Source organism: Mustela putorius, unplaced genomic scaffold (assembly GCF_011764305.1).
Source record: "Mustela putorius furo isolate JIRA1106 unplaced genomic scaffold, ASM1176430v1.1 tig00000129_pilon_pilon_pilon, whole genome shotgun sequence".
Taxonomy (NCBI): Eukaryota; Metazoa; Chordata; class Mammalia; order Carnivora; family Mustelidae; genus Mustela; species Mustela putorius.
The window spans coordinates 33048097-33071679 of NW_025421290.1; the positions used below are offsets into that span (position 1 = coordinate 33048097).

The 23583-nt window shown below is 41.5% G+C and overlaps 1 protein-coding gene across 1 annotated transcript in view; it reads right to left on the minus strand.

Moving 5' to 3' along the window:
- TSHR (thyroid stimulating hormone receptor) overlaps positions 1-22083 on the minus strand; it is a 166144-nt gene extending 144061 nt beyond the window's left edge. The window contains 2 exon segments of the mRNA XM_013057996.2: positions 21216-21529; positions 21748-22083. Coding sequence (XP_012913450.1) covers positions 21216-21385 — 170 coding nt within the window. The 5' untranslated portion in view covers positions 21386-21529; positions 21748-22083.
- Positions 22084-23583: the final 1500 nt, after the last annotated feature.

Genomic DNA, 23583 nt, shown 5'->3' on the forward strand with positions numbered 1-23583 from the left:
TGTGGCCACCCATAAATGCTGGATTAGACATAATTCTTTCAATGAATAGCTGTAACTCCCCAGAAGGAAGAGAACTTCTCGGGCATCCAGAGAGAACTACAAACAGAATGGTAAGCTTTCTGAAAGCTTTAGGAGCAGGAAGTTTATAGTGGGGAAGTTTTCCCCAAACTCAGTAGCCAGGCAGCTTGGCTTTTTAATGCTGACTCCAGGTCAGAAGAAGAGACCTTGGCACATGTGAAAGGCAGAGGTGGTATTAAGATACTGCTATAAACTTTGGTAATGTGAAAAGGTTAGATGCTTAGTGAAAATATGAGACAGAAGAGATCTGCCTCCTGCCCAAAATTTGCATATCCCTTGTATATGTTCTGTATTTAAAAAATATTTTTGAGAATCTGGAATCATGGTCCTATCCATTGACTTGGGTGTTTGGGATAGCATTTAAACTACTCTCTGCTTGAGGCATCTCCCAAGCTGGGATAGTAATGTAAAATATGTTTCACCTGAGTGGTGAAATTCCTAATGTTGATATCCTTAATGTTGGTCCTGATGACTCCTGCTCTCAACCCAGGCTGTACCAAATTCTCAAAGATACAGTCATGCTGAAGATGAGCTCATAATCCAAAATTATACATTAAGAAGGTAACAATTCACCATGGAAAAGTCAGTAGACCCAACAAATAGTGAACTGAAGTCCCCAAGAATTTCAGAAAATAGAACAATTTCATAGTGACTATAAAGTTTATTTAAATTAATCCAGGACATAAAAGACATAAATAAAACCACAAAAATTTAAATATAAAAGCACAATGAAATATAACAGAATAAACAATGCATGCATTAATACTGGATGGATTAAACAGAAGAGCAGTCAGCAGAAGAACAGTGAACTGGAAGATAAAGTTATGGAAATTAGACAATATGCAGCCTGTGGAATGATTCATGCTCTGGGTTTGGAAAAGATGCATGTCAGGGGGAGGCTGGGGTAAGAATGAGAGGATTGAAGAAGAGCAATGCATCCACACAATCAGCTGACTTCAATGAAGTTGTATTGAAGTTACTACAGACAGATAATGAAAAGCAGAGACAACTAATAAACAATTGAAAACTGAATGTGAAAGCCCTTATCTAGTCAGTGGGAAATCAGAAAAAATGAAGACCAATCTCGGGACTCACACTTATGCTTTTATTTATCCCTCAGTTGGAAAATAGTCAAATAAATTGTAGCTTATTCATTCAGTGGAATACTGTACAAGGATGGCTCTGACCATATTTCTGTTGACATGGAAGTCTGCCAGCTTGGAGTAGGGACTGAGCAGGACTCTACACTCCAGTTGGGTTATATGACACGGTAGACTCTACTGTGTTGGAGGTGTCAACAGGAAAAAGAGAGTGTGGTGTGGAGTTTAGGTAAGCCTTCATAAGAGACTAATAATGCAGTTCCACAGAGTTCTGGAACAAACCCACACATCTGCAGTGCAGAAAAACAGCTCTTGGTATGCTACTGGGCCTTCAGTCAAATGAGACAGAACATTTGACTATGGAAACCAAGTGACCATGCATCCTAAATTGCCCATTATGAGCTGAGTTTTCTACAACCCACTTAGTCATAACATTAGGCAGACTCAGGAGCAATTAATCAGATAAAAGGTATCAAGGATCAAAGGTGAGCAGGACTACAAAACATGAATAAACTGTATAAGCTGGTATCCTAGACCTCCATGTCGACTACTAAGATTATATCACTGTCCCTTCTTTGGCTCACAGCTATGGCTGTATGGGAAGTGTCCCATGTGAGCCAGCTAAAGGAAAACGACTACAGCCAGATCTTGGTTAGTGGATCATTTTGTAAGTAAGTCGGTCAGTCCACCCAAAATGGACATGATCTGTACATGGAGGGGGGCCTTGAAAAACAGCAGCAAGAGAAAATCTTCCCAATGGGTGGATTTCATCGAAAAGTAGCCTAAGATAAGAATATATATGAACTCACCAGCAAATGGATTAGTGAGCTGGTCAGATCCTGGGAAGAAAAAGGCTAGAAGACTGTAGAAGAAAAAGTCTGGGCTAGATGCATGAGGATGAGTATGTAGGAGTAGGCATGAAATATGAAGATCTTTGTGTAAGTTATTAATGACCACCATAAAGCAGTCACCATAGATCAAATGACTTAATCTCTAGTTAAGAGCAGCTAGTCTTTGTCACTGGCCACCCCAAAACTAGCACAATTGGCACATTAACAGAGTGGAGACTACATGTCAATAGCAAGGACACCCACTAACCACAGCTTATCTGTCTACTACCACCGTTGAAAGTCCAGCCAGTTAGCAACAGAATTCAATGTGGCACTGTTATTTGAGGGTACCATATTGTGGTAAATTGAGCCCTTTCTTCTTAAAAGGGCCAATGGCTTATTGTCATAGCAGTGGACACTTACTGTTGGTAACTGTTCACCTTTCCTGCCTCTGTAACCTCAGGCAAGCACCACTATCTGGGAGATTTCAAAGTACATGACCCAGGTATATAATCTCATATAACATAGCATATAACCATGGGACCTATTTCACAGAGAAAGAGATGGGGAGGTAAGTTCATGGTCATGGGTAAGTTCACTGGTCATATCCGGTACCACATAATCCAGAAGTAATTGGTTTTACAGAGTAGTGGAATAGTCTGCCAATGGCACAACTTGTAAGCAATACTCTGCTATGGTGGGGTATCATCAAGCAGGTTACATATTAAGTCACAAATCTCTGTTTGGATGTTGTGCCCCATTAGGAAAACTATGCAGGTCTGGAAATCAAGGAGCAAATGAAGGAGTGGCCCTAGTTGCCCCCCCTTTTTTTTTTTTAAGATTTTATTTATTTATTTGACAGAGATCACAAGTAGGCAGAGAGGCAGGCAGAGAGAGAGGAGGAAGGAGGCTCCCCGCCAAGCAGAGAACCTGATGCGGGGCTCCATCCCAGGACACTGGGATCATGACCTGAGCCGAAGGCAGAGGCTTTAACCCACTGAGTCACCCAGCCACCGGCCCCCCCAGTTGCCTTTATATCCAATGACTCGCTGAGGGATTTTGTGTTTCCAATCTTTATAATTCTAGGCTCTGCAGGGAACTACAAGCAATGACTCCCACCTGGGTATTTGGGACTTCTTATATCCAGGGACCAGTAGACTAAAGGAGGAGTTACTATCTGGATAGGATCAGTGGGAAGAGATAGGTCTTCTGTGACCCAATCACAGTAGGGAGGAATATATGTGGAATTCATGTAAGCCACTTGGGCATGCCATAACACTTGCTCAATTATGACTAAAATGAACAATCGCAGCAATGCCCACCTGCAGATAGTATAGTTACCATGGGTTCAGACCCCTCAGAAATAAGGGATTGGATCATACCAGCAGATAAGGCATCAAGGCCAACAGTGGTAAAAGCCAACTATGAGGGGGAATTTAGAGTGGATAGTGGAGAAAGACATAAGCACCGGTTGTGGCCCTAACATCAACTACAGCAATAGGGACCAGAGTTCATCCCCCAGCCTCTCTTTTAAATTCCTGCTGCAAGACTGACCCATTGGAATCCTGGTTGCTCTGCTTGCCAAATATGTGGGGAAGTAGATCATAGCACAAGGGGTGGGCTGAGGCAGCCATGAAGGTGAGCCCCCTTTTCAGTAACATACTTCCATTGAATCTGTAGGTTGCTTTGGGTAGTATGGACATTTTTAAAAAAATTATTTATTTAATTATTTGACAGAGATCACAAGGAAGCAGAGAAGCAGGCAGAGAGAGAGGAGGAAGCAGGCTCCCTGCTGAGCAGACAGCCCAATGCGGGGCTCGATCCCAAGACCCTGGGATCATGACCTGAGCCGAAGGAAGAGGCTTTAACCCACTGAGCCACCCAGGCACCCCTAGTATGGACATTTTAATAATATTGATTCTTTAAGTCCACGAGCATGGACTATCTCTCCATTAGTTTGTGCATCTTCAATTTCATCAATGTCTTATAGTTTTCAGAATACATGTCCTTCACCTCCTTGGTTAAGTTTATTCCTAGGTATGTTATTCTTTTTAGTATAATTGTAAGTGGAATTGTTTGCCCAATTTCTCTTTCTGCTACTTCATTATTAGTGCATAGAAACACTACCAATTTCTGGGTATTGACTTTGTATCCTGCAACTTAACTGAATTTAAGAACTATAGGGGTGCCTGGGTGGCTTTGTTGGTTAAGCATCGGCCTTTGGCTCAGGTCAAGATCCCAGGGTCCTGAGATCAAGCCCAGCATTGTGTTCCCTGCTCAGCAGGGAGCCTGCTTCTCCTTTTTCCTCTGCCACTTCTCCTGCATGTGCTCTCACTCTCTCTCAAATAAGTAAAATTTATAAAAAGAAGAACTATACTCATCTTAAAGAAAATGTTTTTAAAAGAATGCACTTGGTGCTAAGATGAAAAGGGTGCACCCAGCACTCCTAATTGGCTCATATCTCAGTATCTGCCCTCATTGTGCAACAGCTGCCCTTCCTCCAAGGTGATCAGAGATGCACTTTGAGGCACCAGGCAATCAAGGAGTTCAATGTGGTGGAATCAGAGGGAAGTGGTCATCACTACAAAAGCAACCATCGGTTCAATCCAGGAAAGGATCTAAAAATGTCAGCTGGATTTTGCAATAAAGGTTGTTAGTGACTTTGGCAAGAGCCTTTTCAATTGAGTAATGGGAACAGAAGCCAGATTGCAGTAAGTGAATGGAAATAAAAACTTCAAGAGAGCAACTTGAGAAAGGTCTTTATGAACATTGCGCTGCAAAGAAAAGGAGACAGGGGAGCAGCCATGGCAGATGGACTAAGACTAAGAGAACCATGGAGGAATTTTGTTTGAGCAGGAAGAGACCTGAGTGTGTTTAGACAACAGTGGAAAGGATCTGGGAGAGGAGAAAGAGGGAAAAAGTCAAAGAAGGGGGTGAGGAGAAGAGGGAGCAGGGATGCAGGTGAGGACAGTTCTCTTGCCTTGTTGGAAGAGTCGAGGACAAAAGGATGGGTGCAGATGATTTTCAATTGCTTCGTTTTTGTAGCTTTGTTTGTTTTTACAATCTCATTTTCTCAAAATCCCTGTGGATACATCTGTGTTCCCCCAAATATTTGATAAAGTATAACCTTCCATATTCTTACTCTGTTGAAGGATAAAGTCTATCCCTAAATAACGAAGATCACCTTGTACACTTGAACAATTATTTCTTTGGGCTTTGCAACAGTTCTCCAAAGTAGAACGGAGCGATCCTACAATTTCATTTCACAGATACAAAAGATGAGACACAGGAAGATTTAAGTGCCTTGCTAAAATGCTCATCAACAATTTCCCTATTAAGTTTGACCATGACTTTAGTTGACTTAACTTCATTCAAAATATTTCCCCTCCCTCTGTTGCTATTGAAAATGAAGATACTGGATATGATATAAAAAGAATTCATAGGGGCACCTGGGTGGCTCAGTGGGTTAAGCCTCTGCCTTCAGCTCAGGTCATGGTCTCAGGGTCCTGGGATCGAGCCCTGCATCAGGCTCCCTGCTCGGCGGGGAACCTGCATCCCTCTCTCTCTCTCTCTCTCTCTGCCTGTCTCTCTGTCTACTTGTGATCTATCTCTCTGTCAAATAAATAAAATCTTAAAAAAAAAAAAAGAATTCATAGCCCCCCCAAGATTTTTGGTCATGAGATACATACTTTATATAAAATGCCAAGTTTCTTACAAGTAAAAGGAATTCTTTGTAAGTACCTTAGAACTTCTATTGTCACAGAACTGAATCAGACAGAACCTTAATAGGTTCTTTCATGCTTCATAGCACACATTTCAGAGCTTCTGGCTTTGTTGTTTTAGATTCCAGGGATTGAGAATGATTGTGAAATGGCAACTTGGTTATGCTACATAAGAAGGCCAGCCAAGCATTAAATAGGGGCATCTGGAGAGTTTGGAAATCCTAACAGGTTTTCCAGCCAAACTCTGACACAGAACAGAGAGATCCTTACAGATTTATGGGCCCTCCTGGGACAGAAGACCCCCCTCAACTCCCAGCTAGAATTTCAGTCACTTTACTCTACTGACAGGAACTCCCCAGGGATGAACATCTCTGGAAGAAGATAAGCAATCTTACAAATGTTTAAAATGTGCTTTTTGCACAGTGGACAAGTGTTTGGTCTTAATAGTTGTGCAATCATTAAGAAGACAGCTGCTGAATGGTCCGTGTTGGAAGCGTGCCCTCTGCAAATCAATGCAATACCCACACCAAGGGTTAAATCAGACCAGGTCTCCCACATGCTGGACCCACTCCTGCATTTGTGATCCTAGTTAACTGTGATCAGGCTTCATTCTGGTTTACCAGGTATTTCACGTACACACTAATAGTATCACCTCACATGATCCCCCACGATGACTCCTCCATGATGTGGGCATAACAGATCTCACTCGTTTGGTCATCCTGTGAGTTGTGCAAACAGATTCTACCACACAGTGAGTTGGTGGAGAGTTAGAATTTGACCACTCATCTTCTATCTCCAAGTGCCAGAGTGGATTGAGAAGAAACAGCTGAGAAGTCAGCTCCAGGAAGCCTCAGGGGAAGAATAATCTTTTTTTTTTTTTCATTTAACCTTTTTTTGTTGTTGTTCTTAGCAAATTTTCTTTGTTGGCATTTTGGTTAAATTGTTAAATGGAGCTCTAAGATATAGAAGCCAGTATGATTGTAATAAATACCATTATAATTGGGATATTGTTTGAGTTCTGCAACTCATCTATAACAGAGAAAAGCCCTTTGCATAAGTACTGGCTTTTAAAATGGTAAAACAATAATGGATAATGGCTCATGCATTGCTATTAAGTCACTACCTTCTAGAAGCATTGACTAAGATTGCCATGGGCTCCAGAAGGGATAAGCACATGGTGTTGCTCAGCCCACTGGTTAGAAACACTCTCCTTCATAAGATGGGTACTCTCAAAACCTTTTGACATGGGAAAGTGGTTTTGTAGCTCTAAGACTCTGAGAATAACTATGAGAATTTTTGACATTCCAATGACTATATCTAAGATGAAAGGCATTTAGACATGGAGTGGGACTGTTCTCTACAAGAGGGTGCTAGAAATGGACCTCCAGTGAAAAGTTCTGAAAGTACATAAAGCTTGACCTATTTACATCTCTTCTCGCATTGGGCCCCTTGTCTGATGGTCCACATTCTCTCTATTCCTGCAATGTGGATGAAACATGAAAACAGGTGCAAGGAACCAGGCATACAGGTCACATGTTGTATGATTCTATTTATATAAAATGTCCAGAATAGGTAAATCCATGAAGACAGAAATCAGATTAGTGTTTACCAGGGGGTATGGGGAGAGGAAGAATGGGGAGTGATGGGTTAATCAGTACAGATCTCCTTTAGAGATGATGAAATTAGCTTGGAACTAGAGTTGATGGTTGTACAACACTGTGAATGTACTAAATGCCCCTGAATAGTACATTGTATGAATTTTGTCATACAATGGGGGGGGGGGGAAGGGAAGGAATAAAAAGGAGGGGAAGAAACCAGATTTAAGAAGATAGTTACATAGTAGAGAGAGCCTTGGATTTGGAGCTATGGGTTCTGAGTTTGAACTCTTTTATTTACTGGCTGTGACATTAAAGATAAGAGAGATGACATTTCTGGGTCTCAGAGTCCTCATCTCAAGTAGAACCAAACAGAGCTATTATGAGTTCCAAAAGAGCTATCATATATGAAAACACATAGCAAGGGGTCCTGTGTGGCTCGGTTGGTTAAGCGTCTGCCTTCGGCTTGGGTCATGATCCCAGTGTCCTGGGCTCAAGCCCCATGTTAGGCCACCTGCTCAGTGAGGAGTCTGCTTCCCCTTCTCCCTCTGCCTCTCCACCTGCTTGTGCTCCCCCTAGCCCCACCGGTCAAATAAATAAATAAACAAAATTTAAAAAGAAAAAAGAAACACATAGCATGGGGCTGGTCACAGAGTTGACACAGTACATAATTAAGGAAAAAAAATCCCAACAGTGACATATTTTAAGGCAATACACAAAACCCATTTAATTCACACTATAGTTCGACTTGTGATTATGTAATAGAAGTAACAGATTAATAATTCATAGGAGATGATTATGGCAATTTTCAGAAATCCAAATACTCTAAGTAACTAGATGTTTTTGTAATTGTGGTTTATAGTTTATTATTTTGGCATCAAGGTGTTAGTTTAAATCTAAAAATTAATGCTATGGTAAATTCTTCACTCCTGGACTGTGTTTGAATTACACCAAAAGTAACTATTTCATCAATTTATGATGCAGATTTTTGAAAGAAAAAAAAAAACAGCTCTGAAATGAGAAATCCACTGATTGAAAAGGAGGCTGGATCCCTTTAAGGAGATTTTTTCAGTGTCACCCCAGAGATGACTCTCAACAACCAGGTGGACAAGGTGACATTCCTGTGGATGTCTCCCAGCGCTGGTGCAATGGCTGTGAATGAAATGGCCATGGTGACAGGGATGGAAGTCCAGCACAGGCTCCTTTCCATCAAATCTCATTAAGATCCTGCCTCTGTGAGTGACCAGATTACCAGCAATAGGTCCCTAGGATGCAAGGCAAATTTCCTCAAAGAGAATAGCCAGGCAATTGCTGGCAGTTTGGTTATACTGGACCCTTTCTACCTGTTGAAAGTTGTAATTCATTTTAAAAAAAACTATTACTTTGGACTTGGGATTGCCTTCTCTGACTTCCTTGCCTCCACTAGAGCCACTATTCTAGGGCGTATAGATGGCCTGAGCTACCAGTATGAAATCCTACACAGCACCGCAAGAACCAACCATTGCATACACTGCAGCAGCACAACACTCAACCCAGAGACACGTTTCTTGGGACAGAAGGTGCAATAAAGGGTGCATGACAATTGTATCCACTATGTTCTTACCATGTTCCTAATCATGAGTGCCTAATAGAATGGCAGAATGCCATTAAAGGCTCAGTTAAGGTTCTGACCTGGGTACAAAGCCTGCAGGGTTAGGGATCTGACCAAGGAAGTATACACACAGTACCAACAGCTAATATATGCTAGAATACCTATGGAGCTCCAATAGGAGTTGTTGGTAGGATTGGTCCTTCTCATCATCAACACAGTGACTTATATTTAGAATCTGAACTTCTTGTCTCTGTTCCTACCATATTAGAGGTCCTAGTTTCTGGGTAGAAAGATTACTTCCTCCATAGGGAGCCTGATGCTATAATGAGTACCTGGTCATTTGGGCTCATGATACCATAGACAAATGGACAAATAAAGGAGTGTCTGTACCGATAGGAATAAAAGAACGATGAGAAGCTAGGGCAGCCATCATACACCAGCAGTGAGGAGTATGTCTCGAGCCCAGGGATTTCATCCCAGGCTCTCGGTTCCTCTTTGGCCAGTGACAATGGTGAGTGGGAAAGAAGGCAACTACAACTCATAAGGGCAAGGCAACCAAGGGTTTAGAACACTTGCAGTTGGGAAAGTCTGGGTCCTTCCACTAGGCAATCACTGGCCAAAGTCAAGCCAAGGGTAAGAGAAATCTAGAATTGGAGTTGAAGGGAGATATGACTACCAATTACAGTCTTGGCATCAGCCACAGCAGAGTAGACTTTAGCTTATTTCCTTATGTAGGCCCTCTTGCATTAATGTCTTTGCAAAGTTTGCATTTTGGAGGAAGCTCTGTGGCAGTTTGGACTTGTATCCCCCCTCTTTCTCAGAGAAGACACAAGGGCATCTTGTTTTTACAAAATAGAAGGTATCACATTTTAACATGAGAGCTAGATATAATGGAAAGCTTGGGAAGATCCGACTGGTTCAAAGGATAAACTACATTGGAGACCTTTTAATATAACACTTGAGATACTCTCAGCCTTACCTGTCCTATCACGCCACACTGAGGCCACCAGATCTGTGTGAGTGTCGACTAGCTCCATCCAGGTGCAACTGACAGATCTGCATCTCAGCCCTGCCTTATGCTCTGCTTACCTTCCACCCTGGGTATTTCTGTTACCATCCAGAACCCCATCAACCATGCACAAGAATCCTAGAAGGGTGGTGGCACCACTCTGATCTGTGGGGTGGGGGAGAGTGGACAAGAACTCATGGATAAAAGAGGAAGGGTCCGAGATGTATGTCGTTCTCAGGTGGTCCCATGGGATCAGCAACCCTTTGCCTCTAGTAGCAGCAAACTCTCCTTCCCTCCCTGCTTTACTTCCCCTACTTACCCTTCCGCTCCCTGGAATCACAGTCCCCAGAAAGAATTCCCACACCCACTCTGCTTTCTGGAGAATCCAGGCTGAGCATTACTGGCTCCTTTCTTTCCCCTGGGCTCCACACATTCTGTGAGGAAATCCTGTTGGCTTTGCCTTCATCATAAATCCGGGACTCAACCATTTTTCACCACCTTCTCTGGTAGTAAGCTGGATGGAGCTCTGGTCATTTCTCACCTCATTAACAAATAAGAGTAGCCTGGGTGCTTCTAGTAAAATGTAAGTCGTTTCATGTAATTTTGGGGGCAGGGCTCAGCATCCTTAACAGCTTCTTACCTCACTCGGGAAAAAATATATAACATAACTTTATAAAAAGTTATAACTTTATAAAAAGTTTATAACATAACATATATAAAAAAAGTTTATAACATAACATATATAAAAAAATATAACATAACTTTTTACATTTATATATTTATATTTATTATATTTGTATTTTTAATGCCTTATAATGATCTACAAAATACAAATGCTCTGTCCCCCATAACTACTCTGATCTCATTTCCTACAACCCTCTCTTGCTTCAGGCACACTTCTCTCCTCTCATTTAAACTTGCTCCTCCCATGTCCCCCCTGACAGTTGGTCTTTGCATTTATTCAGAATTTTCTTCCCTGACCCCCAGATGTCAGCCCAGCTTAATGTTTCTGGCTCCTTCAGGTCTTTCCTCAAATGTCACTTTCTCCATGAGGCCTTCTCTGACCATCTAAAAGGCAACACCCAGCCTTCCTTCTCCCTGTCCCTTCCTTTATTTTTCTCCATTATACTTATCACCATCTGATATTCTATGTTTTATTACTAATTTTGCTGGCTATTTCCCCCTGCTAGAAGCAAGTCATTTATTTTATCTCTCTAATACCTAGAATATCACTTGCATATATTAGGTGATCAATAAATATTGGTTAAGAAAAAAAAAAAAGAAGAAGAAATGAAGGAGCAAACACTAATCACAATAAAATGCCACCTGTCTAGAGTAAGCTTTCCTGTTATTGCAAATCTCTGTATCATGGCTGCCTGCTCAGAAATAATTGGAAAGGGTGTTGAGAGGGAAACAGAGCAGCCACAAAGCCCACAAAGACTTTGTCACAGGAGAACCCCTCATCTGTGGCCTCCCTTTAGATCCTTTATTTATTGTCATGTACAGATCTTTGCCCTAAAGTTAGCCTTCTAGTTTCCCAGCTCATAAAAAGATTAAAATAACAAAATCTAAAGTGACAGTAGCTGGCAATAAGAAAAGACAGTTTCAATCCCTCTCTGGAGTTGAGTAATTACGATAATACTCGGGTGTGGGTAAAATTAAGCTAATGCCTGCGAAAATGTTAGCCAAAAGCTTCATGTATCATATAAATACAGAGATCATGTTTTTGAAAGAAAAACTGGGACACAAGGAGCCCTTTCCAGGTGCAAAAGGGGTGTGGGAAGTTTAGTTAAAATGATGATGATAAAATATTTGAATTTCTGGAATGTTCTGATGGCAAAATATTTTAAATAGGGTTGTACCAGAAAAATCCAGGTTGGATTTACATGTCACTACATGTCAGAGAACATTTATAAGATGCTTTAAAAATCACAAATGCCTGCTTTGTAATTCTAAGAAAAGGATTTGCTTTGGTAATTCTTAGAACACTCTACATATTCTTAAGGAATCATACAGAAATGAAGCAAAGTAAGTACAGTCTGACATCAAAATGGAACACTTCAAAATCTAATTTGTATCCCTGAACAAATGGAACCATTTTTCCAACACTTAAAATTTCCTTCAATTATTTTTAATTGCAGTAATGAAGGGCAAAAGAATAATTAAGCATGTCAGACAGATTCAGTGAGAATAGAAGTAGGGTTGGTAGAAAGGATCTAATGTGAGATATGAGGCATAAGACACTTGAAAAATCTCTTTTTTAATGACTAACTTGAAGAATAGGCACATTTGGTGAATTTCTATGAGAAGAGCCTATTCATGAGACAGGCTCAGTGTGAGGCATAAAAATGTAATCATAGTACTGTATTCAGGAGAAAAAAAATATCACATTCAAAGGTCAGGAAGTTCCAGTTTATTTTTTTAAATATATGTTTTAGTGTTCTTTGTAATAAAATAAAAATATTAAGTCATAGTTAATACTGAAGTATACTTCTTACACAAAAAAGTAAAGTTATTCCAAAAGATAATTTCTTAATTTGGGGGACTGTCAAGGACACCTTTAATAATCTTAGGGAAGTTACAGATTGTCTCAGCAGTGCCCTAAGTTACCTGTCTACAAATTTTCATTTAATCGCATATTTCCAGGAGGACAACCATGGACTGCTAAGGAAGGCCATGAACTTCCAGTTAATGAATCTTAATCTGAAGGGTAGTTTATTTACTAGTGTCTCAGGTAGCCAGGAAAAATATTAAACAAAGGTAGAATTTCATCTTCTTTAACCGGACAATAAAACTCAAGGACTTTGGAAAAAAAAAAAATTGAAATGGTTTGAAGAACCCAATGGAATGATTTTAAAAAAGGGCCTCATACCCTCATCAATGCATTAATTTATTGAACAAGTATTTACTGGCAACTAATAATATGCCAGGCTCTTTCTGGGCACTTAGGATACATAACTGAACAAAGCAAACAAAATCAAACCAAAACAAAAATCCTGCCCTGTGGGGAAAGAGATAAATACAAAATATAAAAACAAACAAATTATGTCATATATGAAAGGGTGCCAAGCTCTATGGATTTGTTTTTTTAAAGCAGAAGTGATAATTTTTCTTTTTCTTTTATTCTTTTAAAGACTTTATTTATTTGAGAGAGATAATGAGTAGCGGAGGCAATGGTGGGTCAGAGGCAGAGAGAGAAGCAGACTCCCTACAGATAGGGGAGCCGGATTTCGGGAAGCCTGGCTGTGGGTCTTGAGCCCTAGGACCCTGGGATCATGACCTAAGCTGACAGAGCCACCCAGGTGCCCCAGGAATGCTAACCTTGAAATAGAGTGATTATGAAAGCCTTATTGAGAAGGTACTATTTGAACAAAAACCCGAAGGATGTGAGAAGATTAGCCATGGGGACATCTGGGAAAATAAGATTTGAGGTACGGATAAGAATCTAATGTGGAAAGCCTGATGAACATGAGGAACAGCAAGGAGGCCAATGGAGTAAAAGATGAACTATGAGTGAGAGTAATAAAAAAGAAAAAGAAAAGAGAAGAAAAAAAAAGAAGGTCTGAATCATGTAAAGCCTTTGGGACCTCTGTAAATACTCTGTTTTTTTTCCCTTAAGATAACTAGGAAGACTGTTGGAAGGTTCTGAGTAAAGGAGGGGCATGACCTAACATACATCTCTCTGACAGATAGATCTCTCTGTCTGTTGTGTGAAGACTAGCCTGTGGAGGTCCAGCAAGGGTGGAAGCAGGAGACCTGCTAGGTGGCTCCTGGAATAATTCAGAAGGGAAGACACAGGTATTTTAAGAGAGCCAAAGAAATACAAAAATTCAGCTGACACTCTGAAGGAAGTTCACTACCACCTACTGGGGGTTGCAGATTTTGAGATGATACCAAGAGACCCCTGTTTAAGTTACTGACTCCCAGTTATGATGACAACAAACAAGTCTCAGAATGTTCCAGCATGTCCCATAGGCCTCTGGACTCAATGGTCTATTAGTAAGACCTATTAGTAATTTATCTTCCAATTTGAGACAGCTTTGAGAGTGAAAGGAAGGCTATTAATTACACCTGGATAACAGTCACAAGAGGAAGTGCCTTTTAGATAGGGCAAACCTAATTATAAGGAATCCTAACTATAAGGAACCTAGGAAGCCAATGGATGGTACCATCAAGAACTGGAGTTCGTACGTGGTGGAATTTGTAAGAACCTGGCTTGCTTAATGAATAAACATCTTTTGGCTTGGGAGAATGAAGAATTAAAAATAGAAATGAAAATATAAATCAGACCTATAATATTAAATTGTGATGAGTTTAAGAATACTCAATGGGGGTGCCTGGGCGGCTCAGTTGGTTAAGTGTCCGTGACTCTTGATTTCCACTTGAGTCACCATCTCAGAGTGGTAAAATGGAGACCTGCATTGGGCTCCACACTCAGCAGGGAGTCTATTGGAGATTCTCTCTCTCCCTATCCCTCTGCCCCTCCCCTCCTGTCTAATATATATATATATATATATATATATATATATATACATACACATATATATATATAAACAGAACAGTCAATATATATTTGGTATTTTGAGTATTTCTGTTATTTAAACTTGGCCTATTGGAATATCTAATATATGGGCCTTGCAATTTCAATTCTAAATGTATAACTGAGTAATTTATTTTGACTTCTGATTTAAGTTGAAAAGGAAATTATTTTTTACTGAGTTCATTTGTGGAGTGTTTACTGGCAGCTAGTAACTTTTCTAAGCATTTTATATGTACTATAAAGGAAAAAATTGTGTTTCAGTGGAAAATTATGCATTGACTAGAGCATACTCTTCCAAGAATCTGAGTCTGATTCTATGGGAGCTCTTTTACAATTCTGTAGATTGTAGGTAATTGATAGCAATGCAAATTAATTTTGTCCATAGAATGGCAAATTCTATCCTGTCTGGTAGACCTTCAAGCGACTCTACCTCACTCTCTGATCATGAAAGAAGTTACTTTTGCCTCCATTAGCACATTCACTTCAATACTCTTCATCATAAATGTCCATTTTGTGGATTCTTCTTAAACCTAATTGCAACATTTTGCCAGTTTCTTCACTATAGTGGGTTGAATAGTGTCTCCCCTCCAATTCACATCCACCTGGACCTCAGAATGTGACCTTATTTGGACATAGGGTCTTTGTAGGTATAATTAGTTAAGTAGATATCATCCTCGATTAGGGTGTGCCCTATACTCAATGACTGGTATCCTTATAGGAAGTGGGGAGGACGCACGGAAACACAGACACACAAGAAGGCCGTGTAAGTAGAGACACAGAGACTGGAGTCATGCCGCTACAAGCCAAGGAAAACCAAGGAAGGCAGTGATCAGAAGCTAGGAAGTGACAAGGAAGGATTCTTTCCTTGAGGGTGTGAGGTTAACAAAGCCTTGTCAGCACCTTGATTTCAGACTACAGAATACCACAACTGTCATGGCAACCTTAGGAAACTAGAACACTTAGAGTTAAATAAAATCATTAATGTGTTCAATTTATCGGTGTAGGAGAATCATGATTTTACCTTTCTTTGAAAATTGTCCTTTAACACCATTAACTCATTTATACATACCAGCAATTGAACGAGGCAAATACTATTATTATCCTTATTTTACAGATGAAGAAACTGAGGTACAGAGCAAGTATGTAATGTTCCTGATGCGGTCTAGAATGTGCTCTCCCAAAACATGGCACCTGGGCATACTGAATAGTTTAACGTGAAAGAATCTGGGAACTGGTAGGTGCAGACGACTATCTGACCTTCCCCTAGAGCAGAGCACAAGACCTTCACAGAAGAGGAGACTTCCCTTACCCCTATACCCCTTCCCTATACCCAGAGGAAAGGAGCATCCTTATCTCAAAGACCAAAGGAAGACAAGAGGAGTCTGAAGTGACAGAACTTGTTGTTTCCCCCAGTTTCCACACTTACATTATATTATACCCTCTTCTTGCCCTACCACATTATTTCATGACTTCCCACTCTTTATCATACCTGATATAAAAACACTTAGGTTGAATCACTTCTTTGGGTCTTCGTTTCTCTATCAGGACCTCTGAGTCCTCATTCTGTGTCCACACAAAACTTACACTAAATACATTTGTATGCTTTTCTCTTGTTAATCTTTGTTGTTGTTGTTGTCACCAGGGGCTCTAACCAAGAATTTAGAAGAATAGAAGGCAAAATATTTTTCCCTTCTCTACATTCCCAAAAGCATGCTTAGGAAATGGTAGAGCAAGGCATTCAACCAAGAGGACCTCACTACAGAAAGAGCACTCTTCACCACTTGACTCTCTTGCCCCAATAAACAGCACTGGGATATCTAAAAACCTTAGCATTCCTGGTACTTATAAAACTTAATGTAATGGATTTTCTAGAATTTTATAAGTACTTGGAAAGCACATTCGAGGGCTTTAAAGAAAATATACTAAGTCTGTACTTAAACTATGTATTATTTTCTTTAAATTATTTATTAAAATATTATTACATTATAAAATTTTCCTTGTAGTAATTATTTTTATTAATTAAATTTCAAACAAAATAATACATACATGGAAAACTGAAAAAAGAACTAGTCTTTACATACACTACTACTTTAATGAATCAAATATTTGTTTTTATAACAAGTTACCCTCAATAACTCTTTTTTTTGGGGGGGGTGAGGCACAAAAGCTGCCCCCACCGACATAAGAATTCACCTTGACCTGTATTGTGTTACAAAGAATGTAGTAACATATTTTTGTCCCAAATGAATAAATCCAACTCTTTCACTGTTCAGATGAGAATTCTTCAAAGCTCTTCAAATGAGCAGTTCCATCCCCTGGAGCACCACTTTCTTACCCTCCACTCCAACCTGCGACTCCATATGTCCCTTTCTGGTTCAAAACCTTCCCTGAACCCAAGTTTAAGTCAGTTCCCACACCCATTCCTACCAAGTATACTCTCAGCATATTAACACAATTCTAACTATATGTTTATGTGATTATTTGATTAATATTCAGCGTCCACACTAGATTGTAAGATCTCCGAGGACAGGGACATGTTGATGTTATTCTCCACCAAATCTAGAGCATTTAATACAGTGTCTGGGACATAGCCAGTGTTTAATAAATATTTGCAGAATGAAGGAAGTGATGAACAATGTTGAAGGCATATAGTCCCTCTTAAGTGGAAAATTCCCCATTGTATGGGTGTGTACTCTTAGAAGGACCTAGTTCTTCACCTCCCACTACAGACACCCAAAGTCGGGGAACAGAGACCTCCCCATCTCCTACCCCTTTGCCCCCACAGCAGGTAACCTATGGCAGACATCAGATGCTCCCATCTAGGATATTACTTTCTGGCTGGTGATTCAAAGTGGCAGGAACAGTTGAGAAATTACGGAGGGCAGCAAACACAGTCCAGCAGCTACAGACTAAGGTGCCCAGCACCACAGATGTCCAGTGGCTTGTAGTTGTGGTGTTGTCTATGGAGTTGTTCCAACCAGATGGTTGGCTCTGGCTCCAACTCCCTGCCTGCCCTGGGCCCTGGCTTCTTTTGAAAGCCTGGATCTACACTAATTCTGTAAATTACATGTTATTGTTTCAGAACATTTATTCCCTCCTTAAGCCAGACAGAATGGGTTTTCTGTTACTTTCCATCAAAACCATTACACACACAGAGGATAAAAAGAGAATAAATCATGGAATCTACAAGCATGAAGTGATGCCACCTTTAAGACACAAAATATTGGGCTGTATTTGGCAAGCATGTAGGGGCTAAAGCAGAGGGCTTCTCTTTAGGTTGGAAATCAAGTGTTACTCAGGTTAGGACTACTGATTGTGAAAAACAGTTGTGAAATATGAGATAAATCCACATTTCCCAAAGCGTGGAAAACAGGTATGACATGAGATTATTTTAGGTGGAATGCCCACATGGCATGAAACAATATTGAATCAAACAGAGAAAAAGTGATTCCCTTTTCCAGGGTTTTCCAATTCTGATACCATCAAGGACAGCAAGTTGAATTGGTATCTCTTTAATAACATACCTTTTTTTTTTTTTAAGATTTTATTTATTTTATTTATTTCAACAGAGAGAGAAACAGCCAGAGAGCACAAGCAGAGGGATTGGCAGAGGGATAAGCAGGCTCCACACTAAGAAGGGAGCGCGAAGCAGGGCTCAATCCCAGGCCTCTGGGATTATGACTGGAGCTTTCAGCTCCAGTTGGTGGCCCAACTCTCTGGGCCACCCAGGCGCCCCTAATATTTCTCTAACACTTATCACTCTTCCCTTTTAATGAAAGAAAGTCAGCCTCAGGCTTAGAACGTTCACAGGCAATAGTCATGAGCTATAATATAATTATATTTGTGTTTTCAACATATTTAGCGTTCTGGATTATCTCCTTTTTATAGCAAATCATGCTGACTTCCCATTTATTGTCATGACATAAAATTTCTAAGTATATTTCTTTCAGATAAAGAAGCGAACGACTTAGGGTACCTGGGGGGCTCAATGGGTTAAGCCTCTGCCTTCGGCTCAGGTCATGATCCCAGGGTCCTGGGATGGAGCCCCGCATTGGGCTCTCTGCTCAGTGGGGAGCCTGCCTCCCTTCCTCTCTCTCTGCCTGCCTCTCTGCCTACTTGTGGTCTCTCTCTGTCAAATAAGTAAATAAGAATCTTAAAAAAAAAAAAAAAAAAGAAGTGAACCACTTAAGATAACAAGTGAATAATAATAACACAGATGGAACACAGGGCAAAAATTCTGAAGATGATGAGTGAGTGTCTTTTGTTTAGGAAAAAGAAACTGGGCTGATCCATGAAATAGAGTCACAGATGCAAAAGGCAAGGAATGAAAGCAAAATCCAGAACCTGAAAAGAACAATAGCCACAATGGCGCCTTCATAAACATTTCTGAAGGAACAAGTATGTGATGGACAAACCATCACTCCACTGGAGCTGGAGAGAGTGGGAGGGGGAGGAGGTAGTGAATGCCACCATCATTAGCCTGAAAGTGGCTAGGTCAAAGGACCAGACAAGCAAGGCAGCACTTTCTTGAGGAAGAATCCATATAAATCCAGAATGACTGTCTAACCCCATCCTCCTCCTCATTCAGATAAGGGATGGTCCTCTTGTGCACACAGGTAGCAAGTGGTAAATCTCTGAATGAGGCTCCATCTTGCTATCCTTGGTTTTGAGGTAATATGATCTGTAATTATATGCCAACATTGAAATTTTTAGTTTTATTCTACTGGCTTAATTTCCCTTAAATCAGTAATTCTCCATTAGGAGGAGCAATTTTTTTTTTTTTTTTCAAACTACCTGTGTATCAAAGATTCTAGAATATTCCACTGGGGAGTAGGAATAGCAGTTCTCCCTTACTTCCTACCTAGTCAGAACCACTGTTAAAATAAGAGTGAATCATGCTCCCTTGTAGAGGGGGGAAGTAGAGAAGAAGGTTCAGAACCACTGTTCCAGTGAGTGTAACTGTCTCTCATCCATTTACCAAACCACGCGGCAAGTGTATGACTGATGCAGAAAGGGACAATCTGTTTACGTTTCAGCACCATAATACATGGATAGAAGATAAATAAGGCTTAGGGGGAAAAAAATACTCTCAGCACCATTATAATTTGTAAAACAGGCCACAGTAACAAAGCATTGAGTTTCAGAAAAATGGTTACCACCCAGAACAGGTTTTTAATGACAAAGGTCTGGTTTGTTTCAGCAGGAAATGCCCTCTACAACCTAGATATCTTCTTTTTGTTCCTCCCGCTTCCCTCCATCCTCTCTTTTCCCAATCCCTCCTTCTTTCTGTTCTTTTTTCTTTCCTGCCCCTAACTTCCTATTCTTCTGAGTTCTTACATTTTTCTCTTCTTTCTTCTTCCTTCCTCTCTCCCTCCCTCTCTCCCTCTCTCTCTTTCTTTTTCTTTTTTTTTTTCTTCGTTCTTTTTTTCTTTCTTCTTTCTTTCTCATGACCATACTGGGAAAAGCTGGGTGAGACCTGCTTTCATCTAAGAGCAGGGGGTTTCAGAGTGCAGCTCTGCGCTATTTCAAGTCTTAGCACCACAAAGTATACATTGCAGGACATTGAACAAATTGCCTCACTTTTCATGCCCTAGTTTCCCCATCTACAAAACGAGAATAGTAAAATTATCTACTCGGCTGGATTTTGCGAGGGGAGTCAACAGGTGAGTCCATGTAAAGTGCTAAGGACGGGAATAAGCACAAGGTAATTGTTGTCTTTACATACCTTACTTCTTTCAGAAGCTTTCCTTTGTCAAAAGAGTTCTACTGCCCCCCAAAGATTTGCAAGTCACTTTGCTACTGTTGCAGATGGCTGTGGCCATGGTCTAAATCAGCACGCCTTTTCACCCATGCTTTTCATCAATTTCTTCTGTGTCTCAGAATAACTTCATTCCCCAGAACATGGCCCCTTCCCTGCCCCCCCCCCATTGTTTTCAAAGTCTCCTGATCCAGTGGATCCCCTCACTTGCATCAAAGACATCAGAACACACCTCATTGAACCCTCACTTTGACCCAGAAAGAATCTTGGGTTTTCCCAAACAAATGATCTCAGCTAATTTCACAGCTGGTGAGAGAGGGATGAAGAGAACGCAGGTGTCCGGACTCCTAGTCTATTGCTCTTCCTCCAACATTATCCTTTCTCCTCAACATTGGCTGGAACTATAAACAGTTCCTATCCATGGTCAGAGCCATTTCCCTTTCATGACTTGAAATTCTGCCCCCTTTAAAGAGATCCCTGAAGGAGTGACGTCTCTGGCCTTTTATTCTCCCCATCACACAAAGGACACTCTGAGACCAGCATATTCATTTGTTCATTTATTCATTCAACAAGCTTCTGCTTGAGCTCAATTGAGGTCAGTTCTTGAGTTGCTTAATAGCAATATGTATTAATATGCATTATATATTAGTATATAATATATATTATCATAATATTAGTGTTAATATCTCAAGTGCAAGTCAGAGTCAGCCAGGCCTAGGCAAAGTGAAAAACAGCAGCTCTTTAGAAAGAATAACTCTCACTTTCATCCTGTACCAAAGTTTTTTTTTTTTTTTTTAACCCTTTCCTGTGTTACAAGTAACTAGGGTGTCAGCAATCCCAAATTTGGTCCATTGAGTTCTTACTCGTTGCGCAGCACACACACACACACACACACACACACACCCATTCTCAAGCTTTCCTGTGCAGTTCTGTCCACTTCTGCAGCTGCCCTTGGCCTCTTAATCCTACCCTCTTCTCTCCAAGGTACTCACAGAGTCTGCGTGCTGGGCGGCAGGCTGGGGATGCGGTGGATATCTTTGCAGGTGACTCTGAAGTCATCCTCCTGGTGGCACTCGCAGGGGGGAGACAGACATCCTTTCCCTGCCAGGGTACTGGGCAGGGCAAGAAGCAGCGCCAGGTGCAGCAGGGGCGTCGGCCTCATTTTCCAAGGGTCCCAAGGCTATTTCTTCATCCTCCACGATCGTCTTGGCCCTCTGCGGCTCAGGTTCCCGCAGGCTGAAGGACAGAGGGAGTGTGGGAGGAGAGAGGCCTCGCTGGGGTTGTGACTTCAGCTCCCAAGAGGAAGCTGGAGAGGGGAAAAGAAGTGGCTCTTGAGTGTTCTGTTTCCCTAGGCAACTGTCCACCCCAACAAGACTAATTGCTTCACTCTCGGTGCCCTGAGCCACGCAGCCCGCTCCGTCGGTTCCAGACACTGAACACCAGTCCGACTTGTCCCTTCTCCTTTCCAGCCAGCCCCACGCCCTCCTCCCAGGAGTTCGCTCCAAAGCCTAGTTTAGACGCTACCTTGTCTCTAAACCTAGTAGTCCACCTTTTCCCGTGGGGAGCCTCCCGAGGGCACCGCCTGCCGGGACCACGTGCACGCACTCCAACCAGAGTGCGTGCAACTGGACTGTCCCAGGACGGAAGGGGATCCTGCAGAACTTCGGCTTCGCCCGACCTAAGAAGCCTCTGCGAGGAGTCGGAGGCGGGCGTACCCCGCCGGGCAGCCGGAGCGCGGCCGCAGCGGAGCGCGACACCCGGGGCAGGTCCTGGCTGCCCGCCCAGTTCAGCGCAAACCAGGACCCCGGGGCGCGAGCCGCCACAAGCACAGAAATCGCCGCGCGGACTCCCGCGGCTGCGCGCGGCTCCCGGGGCAGCCGAGGACTCTGCGAGGCGCGTCAGCAACTGCGCTCTGGGGCCATCTGCTGCGCGGAACAGGGAACTGCAGGAACACTTGGGTGCCCCGATCGGAACTCTGAATCCCAGCTTTGCCATAGGATTGGTAGCTGGCCATTCAGTTTTGGTCTGCCCAGGAATTTTATTGAGCCATATTCTGCTCCCCACCAGCACCTGCCCCCCCCCCCGCCCCATAAGATGGGAATAAAAAGAACACGTAAGTGGCACACTATCTTCTACTTACGAGTCTTTGCGCAGTAACCAAAAACACAATTTAAAATCAGATCGTCCCAATTTCCCTCTTAGAAGCCTCCAATTGGGCGCCTGGGTGGCTCAGTCGGTTAAGCGGCTCTCTTTGGCTCAGATCATGATCCCGGGGTCTTGGGATCCAGTCTCACGTTGGGCTCCCTGCTGGGCGGAGAGCCGGCTTCTCCCTCTCCCTCTGCCTGCCGCTCTGCCTACTTGTGCTCTCTATCTCCCTGTCAAATAAATAAATAAAATCTTAAAAAAATTTTTTTTTTAAAAGAATCCTTCAGTTGTTTACTAAATTCTCCTTGGAGTAAACAGAATATTAGCTCCTCATATACTGTGTGATTCCATTCATATGTTCCTAGAACGAATAATAATTCAGAAATCCGAATAATAATTAGTGAGACTGATAAGAAAAAAGACAGGAAAGAACTCACAGGGGTTATGGGAATGCTCTATTATTTTAATTAGCCTGAAAGTTTAGTGGATGTATATATTTATTTAACTTCACTGCACTGAACACTTAAAATATTTCAAAGTTTGTAAGCTTTCATTAATAATCACTCCAAAATAGAAACAACATAAAATTCCATAGACTAGGTAATGAATGAACAGTGATACATCCATACAATGGAATACTCTCCTAAAAAAGAAAAAATTCCAAAACAAAAAAGAAAGAAAGAAAATTATATACAAATTCTTTAGCCTAACCAGTAAGATCCTACTGTAGGGACTGGTAAGCTTTTTCTGTAAAGAACTATGTAAAGAACTATGTAATAGTTGGAGACCATGTTCGATCTTTGTTGCATTTTCTCCTCCTCCTCCCCTCTTTTACACAGCCCTCTACAAACATAAAAGCCACTCTTAGCTTGTAGACTGTACCAAAACAGACCCGGGTCAGGATTTGACTTGAAAGCCAAAGGTTGCTGATTCCTGCCTTTCAAGGTCCAGCCCCTACCATCACTTTGCTGGACCTGCTTTATTATAAGACAAGTTTATTATCACCTCCGGGATTTGTTGTCGCTGGAACTCCATGCTGAACAAGCTGTCCCCAGATCTTCACATTATTTAAATCCTGCTTTAAATATCACTGCCTCAGGAAGGTCTCCTCTGAAGATCCTCATTACATTACCTCCTTTCAGTATCACCAAACCACTTAACACTGGTTATTGTTTTACATTAGTCTCCTAATATATTGCCTGTCTCTCTGCTCTC